The 10,410-nt window shown below is 32.5% G+C and overlaps 1 protein-coding gene across 1 annotated transcript; it reads left to right on the plus strand.

The window, feature by feature from the left end:
• The first annotated feature begins 9,486 nt into the window (after nucleotides 1–9,486).
• Nucleotides 9,487–10,410, plus strand: LOC132048655 (uncharacterized). The gene has a single exon (XM_059439356.1). The coding sequence runs from the start codon at nucleotides 9,487–9,489 to the stop codon at nucleotides 10,408–10,410; it is 924 nt and encodes a 307-aa protein (XP_059295339.1).

Consider the following 10,410-nt stretch of genomic DNA (forward strand, 5'->3'; position numbering starts at 1 on the left):
TCGTTGTATTTTATTGTATTTTAAAAACGCGAGATTCAATTTGAAATACGACCAAAAAAGCGACTCACAATTGTAAATCTTCAACTTGTAACTATAACTTGTTAGAAGCTATTAACAGGTAGCTATTTGTGTAAGTTTTACAATAATTAAGCTACTAAAATTAATTTAAAAAAAAGGTAGCTATTATTAATAAATAAGTCTTAGAGGTAGTTTAGGGCCGTAAATTTTTCAAAAAAATATATTTTGCAAAACCAAATTTAATTTGGCCTCATGTACATTTTTTTTGTTGGGGGGGGGGGGGGAATTCATCACTTTTGCCTACTGAGCCCAATATCTCATGTGCGCAAGGCCCATCTCTTGTTCAAGCTCATTTACTAACCCAACAACACACAATTCAATGTAAGGAGGAAGGCAAGATTTACCTTCACTTCTGTGAGACATTTGCACTTCATATAGGAGAACGATAAGTAAGAAAAAATAACCCACAAAGAGACTTTGAATTTGCATTACCAACAAAGAATTGACTAGAATAGCGATACATAACTCTCACATTTGTATCCAGTGGGGCATATAACAACTTTATCAATGACAGACTTCAATCGTAAAAATTACTACTATCTAGTTTTCTACATTTAAATTACTATTTAGTTTTCTAATAATCTCACGAATTTGTAGATATTCCGGAATGCAAACACCTACATGGAGATTAAATGCAATTTCAAATTTTGGGACTCGCATTTTCAAAGGTATACCCGATTAAAAAATTGTCAAGTCACAGCAGAATGAATCTAACTTCAAAATGGCTCTAACAATAACAACAAAGGGAAAGTCCATTTCTAGATGCAAGATTCAATTCGAACAAAATTAGACAAATGAAATATTTAGCCAATATTATCATAATAAAGGATCACAAAATCAGATACTGTACTATAATTTGGTCGCCTTTCATAACAAAAAAGAAAAACAAGAAAAAGTTAACATCTAAACTTATTCGAGAACAGGTCTCTTATCGACACGTTCCATTCATCGATCCATTCGTACTAAATGTCGATAGGCTCGGTCAAAGTTGTAACGCTAGTACTATAACTTGCTTTGCAATGGCAGGCGTAAGCCTGTTAACCGGTTCGGGCTAACCGGTTTTAACGATAACGGGCCGGTTAAACGAAACGGAACAAACCGTGAACGATTCCGTTAACCGGATAATTGTTTACCGTCCGTTCAATATTTTAGGAAGCGAACGGTTAAACGAAAACCGAACCGGACGAGTTAAACCGTTTAACCGTGAAAATTAAAAAAAAAAAAAAAAAAAAAAAAAGTCGTTGGTTGGGCTGCTGTCAGTTAATGGGCCGTTAGCAGTCCATTTGCAAAAATGGCCGTTGCCAAACGGCCATTTTGTTAATTTTATTTAATTTTTTTTTTAACACTTTAACCCATCCCCCACCCCTATATAAACCCTTCTTCATTTTCATTTTAATTCACACCAATTCACTCTTCTTCATCTTTCTCTCAAATCTCAATCTCTCAATTATAATTATTTTGCAATAACTAGCCACAAAGTCTTATTATAGTTTCAACTTTTAATTATTAATTTTGCAATTATAATATTGTTGGTGGAGTTGGTGATTTTGCAACAATCCGAAGTAGCTTTGGTGGATTTGCAATTCTAGCCGCCTTGACTTTGTTAGAAATTAATCCGCAATTTGGTACCTTCGTTCAACTCTATCTTTATTTTTTGCAATTTAATTCTAGCAATTTAATTTACGCAATTTAATTTACGTAATTTAATTTGTTGTAATTTATTTTCTTGTGATTTATTTGATTGTGATTTAAATTAATTCTATTTAATAATGTCAAAGAGATTAAGACGTGGTGCCGGTAGTAGTAGTCGTATTGTTAGGGGTGCGCTTAATGAGGAAACATTTGTGGAAGAAACACCTAATGTAGGTATTGATGTTGGTGGAAATAATCCACTTTTAGGTCATGAGGCAATGCAACAACATTTCCGACACTTTTAATGAAGACTTAAATGATGATGATGAAACACAACCCCCCGAAAATCCCATAGGAGATACATGTCTGCACAATCACATACACAAGACAAACCGCCTAGAACTCGTAAGCCAACAGCTAAAATTTGGAAATTTATGACTAAGAATAGGAAAGCCAATCGGCTACATGTAACGTATGTGGACAAGTATTTAGTTTTAAGCAAGGAGGCTGGTAAGGATGGTGGAACGGGTACACTAAATTCTCGTATGAGAACCAAACATATGGATGTTTGGGGAGAGCAAACGGGTTCAAATGTCGGGGGATTCAAATGACGATAGACCCACGAACCGGTAGAAATTTTAAGTATGACAAGAAAAAAGAACGCGTAGAAATAGCTAAAATGGTAGCTTATGATTGTTTACCATTTTCCTTTCCATCGGGTATGGGGTTTGTTACTTACATTCAACGTTGTTATAATCCGTTATTTGAGGGTATTCCTAGAAGTACTTGTAGAGCCGATGTTATAGATTTGTTTAAAAAATATAGATTTTATTTGCGCCACGTATTTAATTCTTTAAATTGTAATGTTTGTCTTACGCCGATTTGGGTCTTAGTATTAACCATTTAGATTTTTTTGCTATTACATGTCATTGGGTTGATGACAAGCCGGGTTATGCAAAAAGAATTATAGCTTTTTTATATGACGAAGGAAAAGGTCGTCACGATGGAAAATTTTTAGCCGATTCAATGTCTACTATTATGAGATTTTTTAACATTTATAGAAAAACACTTTGTATTGCTTTAGATAATGCTTCTAATAATACAAAGGCAGTTGGTCTTTTAAAAAAAGAAATAAACCCTCCTCTAAAAAATATTTTTCATGTAAGATGTAGTTGTCACATTTTAAATTTAATTGTTAAAGATGGTCTTGAGCATTTTGATGATTACTGTTCAAAAAGTTAGAAATCTTTATTGCGTTTCTTTTTGTAATGCTAATAGGGGAAGAATTAGAGATTTTAAGAATGCTTGTGTGGAAAATAACCTTAGACCTAGGAAAATTCAAATAGAAATTGAGACTAGGTGGAACTACACTTACATTATGCTACAACAAGCATATGAGTATAGGATTCCCATACAACAAGTTCACAACAAATATAATACCGATAGTCAGGATTGGTTAAATTTTATGCATTGGGAAGATGTTAAAGAATGTATTGAACTCTTAGAAAATTTTAATAATGCAACTCTTGCTTTTTCTAGACAATTTTATCCCACGGTAACCGGAATTTTAGCCTACTTAGCGGAAATAGCTAGAGTTTTACAAGAGTATAAACATAAACCCGATTATCAAGTGGCTATTTTTGAAATGATAATCAAATTTAAGAAGTATTTTTTTCCCATCCCAACTTTATTTATATTGGGTTCCCTTTTAAATCCTTGTTTAAAAGCGTCTTATACTAAAAATTTGGTTAGTCAAATTTATACATTTTTAGAAATTGAAGCGGGAACTCAACCATCTTTAGGCGAAGCGAACTCGCTATTGATGATGAGTTTAGAAAAGTTTTTACTCATTATTCTAGTTTGGAAGAACGTACGGCACCGTTGCTCCACGCCCTACTACTTCTCAAAGTAGCAAAAAGGGCTTGTCGGGTTTAAAAGTTTTACATTCACGGCCAACTTCTTCTTCTACCGCAAACTTTGATGAATATAACTTTTATTTGATGCACCCAAATGTAGATATCAACCAACTTGGATGAGGTGGACGTCTTAGCATGGTGGAAGAAGTACAAGGCAAGCTATCCGGTACTTTCAAGAATGGCTCGAGATATCCTTACGGTTCAAGTATCAACCGTGGCTTCGGAGAGCGCATTTAGCCAAGGAAGACAGCAAATTGGAGACCATAGACATTCATTATCCGGCTTTAGCTTGCAAGTACTAGTGTGCATTCGAGATTGGATTAGATCGGAGCGACGCAACCAAAACTCAGAAGCGGAGGAAGGCGAAGAGGAAGAAATTGAAGATTTGATAGCTAGTGGACCGGACCAAATGGAAGACTTTGAAGATATTTCCATGACCGAATATGATGTGGGGGAAATTAACGAAATGGTTCAAAATTGGTGATTTTATTATTCTACTATTTTTGTACAACTCATGTATTATTTGCAAGTTAAAAAAAAATACAACTTGCAAATAAATGTTATCCAAGAATGAATAAAAATATGGCTCATTGAGCTTACTTCTATTTACTTGTGTTCATATTTTTACTTTTATTAAGTTAGGAATATACCTAAAATATACTAAGAATATACTTATAAGTATATTAAGTTATATAGTATACTTAAACATATATAAGTATATATAGTATATACTTATAGTAAGTATATATAGTATATATATTAAGTTATACATATATTTAGTATATATATTAAGTATATATAGTATATATGTATATATAGTATATATATTAAGTTATACATATATTTAGTATATATATTAAGTATATATAGTTATACACATATTTAGTATATATATTAAGTATATATAGTATATATAGTATATATGTATATATATTAAGTTATACATATATTTAGTATATATATTAAGTTATACATATATATAGTATATATATTAAGTTATACATATATATAAGTATATGTAAGTTATACATATATATGTATAACTTAATATATATATAGTATATATATTAAGTTATACATATATTTAGTATATATATTAAGTATATATAGTATATATATAGTATATATGTATATATAGTATATATATTAAGTTATACCTATATATAAGTATATATAGTATATAGTACATATATATACATATATATAGTATATATATTAAGTTATCCACATATTTAGTATATATAGTATATATGTATATATATTAAGTTATATATATTTAGTATATATATATAAGTTATACATATATATAGTATATATATTAAGTTATACATATATATAAGTATATGTAGTATATAAGTATATATACTATATATATTAAGTTATACATATATATAAGTATATGTAAGTTATACATATATATGTATACGAAAAATACTATTCATATTCTTTGACTTGACGTTAGGTACATTAGTCGGTAAATATTTAAACTTTAATTATAAAGTTGTATAACATATGTAAATATACCTACAATATACAAATAAATACTATAATATATATATATAATACAAAAAATAAAAAAAAAAAAAACATATTTTAAACACTCCAAACCGACCGGTTCCGGTTTGGAGTTTAAAACGGTAAACGGAACCGGTTAAACCGAACCGGTTAAGCGGTTCCGGTTTTTTAACCGAACCGGCCGGTTCATGTCTTAACCGGTTCCATAACCGGTTCCGGTTGGAACCGGTTAACGAACTTAGAGCGTGCGGCAACAAATGGCCTCTCCAATCAAATTCTTCGGCCTCATTTGTTTTCATTAAGATTAAGACGTCTGAATCTGAATACACATCTGAATGATTAAGAAGTTGTCTCTAGATCTGAACACTGAATTATTTAGACTGTTTATTTTCTAAACATCTGAATGTGCATAATGTATTTATTTAAACACAATAAATATACAATTCAAATAAAATCGAAACTAAAAAAATAAATACAAATATAATAAAATGAAAATATTATTTGATAAAAATATGAAACATTTATGTTTGCTAGCAATGATGAAGATGTTTGTAGTGATGGTCGGTGGGGTTTTGGGGGAGGGGGAAGAGGGGTTGGTAGGTGGGTGGGGTACTGTAGTGGTGGTTGGTGGGTCTGGAGGTAGGGTGGGTTGGTGGTGGTGAGGGGCTAGTTGGGGGTAAGGTAGGTGGGTGGTGAATGTGATGGGGTGGTGGTGAGGGGGTGGGTTTGTGGAGTGGGGGTGGAGGTTGGGTTGGTGTTCGTGGTGAGTAGGGGTAGGGTGTGGGTGGTGGGTAGTGGAGGGTTGGGGTAGGTGGTGGTGGGTGGGTTGTGGGGTGGGTAGTAGTCGAGGTGGTGGGGGTAAGTAAGGGGTGAGTGGTTGGAGTGAGGGGATGGAAGGAGATGGAGCCGGTGGTAAAAATTATCCATACAAAATACCTCTAAATGATATTAAGACTTTGTTCAAGATCTTAATGATTCAGACCTATTCAGACCAAATAAGTGTTTAGATCTTAATGTAAACAAATGCACTTAATGGTCTCAAGTCTGAACTATTTAAATTCAGACCTCCATTAAGTGCAAACAAATGAGGCCTTCATATCAATGGGACATTAATTCTACACCTCCTTCATGACAGCAAAATGGACAAGTGAAGGCTATTCAAGTTTGGACATTTTCTTCTTTTTGTGCTTTTCTCTTGACTTCCTCTTGCCCTTATTTTTCTGTCAACAAAAAATTTTGGATTATTAATTTCCAAAGAAAGAGCCAATTTTTTTTTTCCAAGTGTCGGTTTAGGTAGGCGTTTGGACATGCGGTTTGAAATCATGAGATGAAACCAGCGTTTGGACATACATTTCATCTCATGGTTTCAAACCTCAAATCGTCCAAAAAGGCATGATTTGGGGTTTCAAACCATGATTTTAAAAAATTTAAATATAAAACTTGATACATAAGTTTATATTTTATAAAAAAGACTCATAAGTTGGTAAATATTTTTAACAATTATTCCCACCAACCATTTACCATCCTCATTAACTTTCACCAACCTTTATTAAAGTCTATCATGTGGGAGGATTATATTAAAGAGTAGTTACATTACTATTCATGTTAAATTTTCGTTTTTATTGAACTAAAGTTTGATCAATTGATGTTGTATTTTTAGAAAAGCCTTCTAGTAGCGTATTAATTCTGTTATGAACTATGACTTGCTCATTTGGAAAGATTGTATAAGAATTGAGAATGTTTTGATAGTTTTCACAACTATGTGGATTTTTATGTCTATAAGAAAAAATACATTAAGATATCCTAATTACATGTCCAAACATGATGGTTTAAAATCATAGTTTCAAACCATGATTTGAAATCATAGTTTCAAACCATGTCCAAACAGCTCCTTAGATTTCCTACATTGATTCGGCTTCCAATATATACAAATTGTTTCCTAATTAGTTCAGGCTTAGCAACCGATAATTATTTATGGAAATAAAACAGTTTGGACTTTGGAAAACTAAACACGTTTTCCGAAATTGAGTCAACTTAGGACATAGATTCTTGTTCTATCTTTGTTGTTGTGAAATTTATACTTTTAATCCCTCAAAATAATCTTTATAAACTTAACGAATTACTAACCATTACATATATATGAGTTATTTAATTATATAGAAATTTCTTTATTATTATTATTATTATTATTTATTCTTCCTCTTCAAAATAATCTTAAATATGCTTAGTGAGATGAAGTTTCATTTGTGTAGGACTTTCATTATATAAAGGGAAAAGGGTCAAATTTACCCCTCTACTTTCAAATATTGTTTACATTTACCCTCCGTTATACTTTTAGGTCATATATACCCCTACCGTTATACTTTGGGTTCATATATACCCCTATCAGCTTTAGCAAAGTATTCAAATCTATCCTATTTTTAACAGTGCTCCAATGTGGCAGTGGACCCATTTATTAAAATAACACAGGCGATGCCACATGTGTATTTCCATTTCTTTTCATCCCTTTTCTTAATTAAACTAGAAGAGAAGAATCAACTAGGAGAACCAAAATTCCAAAATCAGAATCAAAGCACACCAAAAGATTATTCATGGAAAATTGTTCCATGGAAAATAAGAAGAAAGCAATTTCTTTAAAATATGTATTCGCTCGGATTTCGCTATTTCTCATCATAATCATGGAAAATACATTTATTTCCATGTACAACACAATCGAAAAAGCTTCAAAAACCGAACAAAGTATCTAAACTCTGTCACAAATGACAGAAGGAAACTTGAAGAATGAATTGGTCGATTAGTTGAACAACTACAGAGCTCAAATTAGGGGTTTCTCTTCTTCACGGAAAGTAAGCTATGGAGGAAGGGAGAGAATTAGGGGTGGGCATGGTATGGTATGGTATTGAAAAGTTCGGTACGGTAATTTCAATTTTTAGTTTTTAAAAATACTATACCATTACCATACCAAATTAATTCGGTATGGTTCGGTTTCGGTATTTCTCGGTACGGTAAATCGGTAACCGTAGTTTGTTCGACTTCGACCTATATATACTTATATAATAGATAATTACGACTTCGGCTATTCAAGAAACGTCTCAATTATATTGTACCAACACCTGAAACATGTAAATATATTCAAAAGAAGAACAATTAATCCCCTTCGTAAGTCAATTACACAAAAGGGCATTTCAATTAACATAGATTAATCAAAATTCCAACGTTTAAATAATTAATTTTGTACTAATACTTGTTTATCTATTTGTTAGTATTAAAATACTAATATATATGACTTGTATATGTAACTATATACTTCGGTATGGTATTCGATATTTCAGTATATTATTTATAAATATCGAATACCATACCGAATACCGAACTTTTTAAAAATGCATACCAAATACCGTATCAAATACCATAATACCAAAATCACGGTATAAAATTTTTTAATTTCGGTATGGTAATCGATATATACCATATCATGCCCACCCCTAGAGAAAATGGTGATTGTGTTTGCTTGGTTGAAGCCGACAGTAGTACTTCTTTCGTTTCTCTCTCTACAAACAAATATTCACGGATTTGATTGAGATTGCTTGGTATTAATTTCCCCTAATCTATCCACGTGTTTGTGACTATGGGTGGCTGACAACTATCTTATGCCATGAAGTTTTGCTAAAGTGATATCACTTCCCAAGCATGTCATCTTCTTAATTGCGGATAATTAACATCAACGGGAGATCTGGGCAACAAAGAAGAAGACTTTTAAAAGTTTTTATTTTTTTATTTTTCATTATTTATTCAAAATAGTAAGAAACTGGTAATACACATGTAATGTCCACTGTGGCATTTTAAAAAATGGGTCCACTGCCACATTGGAGCACTGTTAAAAATAGGATAGATTTGAATACTTTGCTAAAGATAGGGGTATATATGAACCCAAAATATAACCAGAAGTGATATATGATCCAAAAGTATAACGGAGGGTAAATGTAAACAATATTTGAAAGTAGAGGGGTAAATTTGACCCTTTTCCCTTATATAAATGATTTAAATGTTTCTTTAAAATATAGAATAACATCATAGGGGGTGTAAAGTGTAGGACTTCTTTAATACGGGGGTGTAAGTATTTGAGTTTGAAATACATGTGGCCTATTTGTAATTGAATTGTACTATATAGGTATTTAGTATATTAACCCTAAATCTTAATAAGTTCCGAGTGTATTGAGTTTACTTTAGTAAACCAAATCCAAATTAAAATGGGAATACACCTGATTACCGGAAGAAAAAAAATCTATATATACTTTGTTGCAGTTTTAACTAAAGCTACATCCTCACTACACTATATACTGCGATGAGTACTCATAGACAAAATCATCGCCCTTTCAATAATCGCACCCATAATCATTCTTCACCCAATTATTATCATGGCAGTCATCAACAACAACGACGCTATAATCAGCGTAACAATCGAATGCGCCCCAGTTATCAGTCTTCTCGACAAAATCACTACAGCAATAATCACAATGTTCATAATAATCTGCGCACGAATAATTATTCGTCGTTCGGGGGTAATAGTTCTTATACAACAGTGAATCATGAGGACTTTGATCGACAAAATCACAACAACAACAATCAGAACGTTCATAGTAATCCACACACGAATAATTATTTGTCGTATGGGGTTAGTAGTTCTTATACGACAACGAATCATGAGGACTTTGCGCAACAACATTGGGATCAAAATCAATATCGAACCCCTGTTTTTCAACCTCCTCTATCGTACTACCCGATGGGTATGGTCTTTCCATCGATTGTAGTAAACAATCATAGTCGATACTATCCTGTGCCACGTTATGAACTGATTGATGATGTCTATATCGCTACTGATCCGACTGAGTTAATCGAGACTAGTAGAATGTTAGATCATAGAAACTTCATCACTAGTCAACTGGTTGACTCTCTGTATGACTATGTATCTCATCTTATGGATGACATGGATATTCGTGATGAGGACGATGACGATGTATTAAAGTATTTGAAAATAAGAACTCATTCTTCTCCTGCCAAAGATGGAGTCGACCCCGATGTAGTTGCTGATTCAGAATCAGAAATCTGTGCTATATGCCAATCTGAATTTGAACACGAAGATAGTATCGGAACATTGCAGTGTGGACATAAGTATCATATGGACTGCATCAGACGGTGGCAGATGAGGAAGAAAGATTGTCCCATGTGCAGAGCTTCGGTTTTGCCTTCACAAGAACAGAGATTATAG

This window comes from Lycium ferocissimum, chromosome 3 (genome assembly GCF_029784015.1).
Source record: "Lycium ferocissimum isolate CSIRO_LF1 chromosome 3, AGI_CSIRO_Lferr_CH_V1, whole genome shotgun sequence".
In the NCBI taxonomy this organism is placed as follows: domain Eukaryota; kingdom Viridiplantae; phylum Streptophyta; class Magnoliopsida; order Solanales; family Solanaceae; genus Lycium; species Lycium ferocissimum.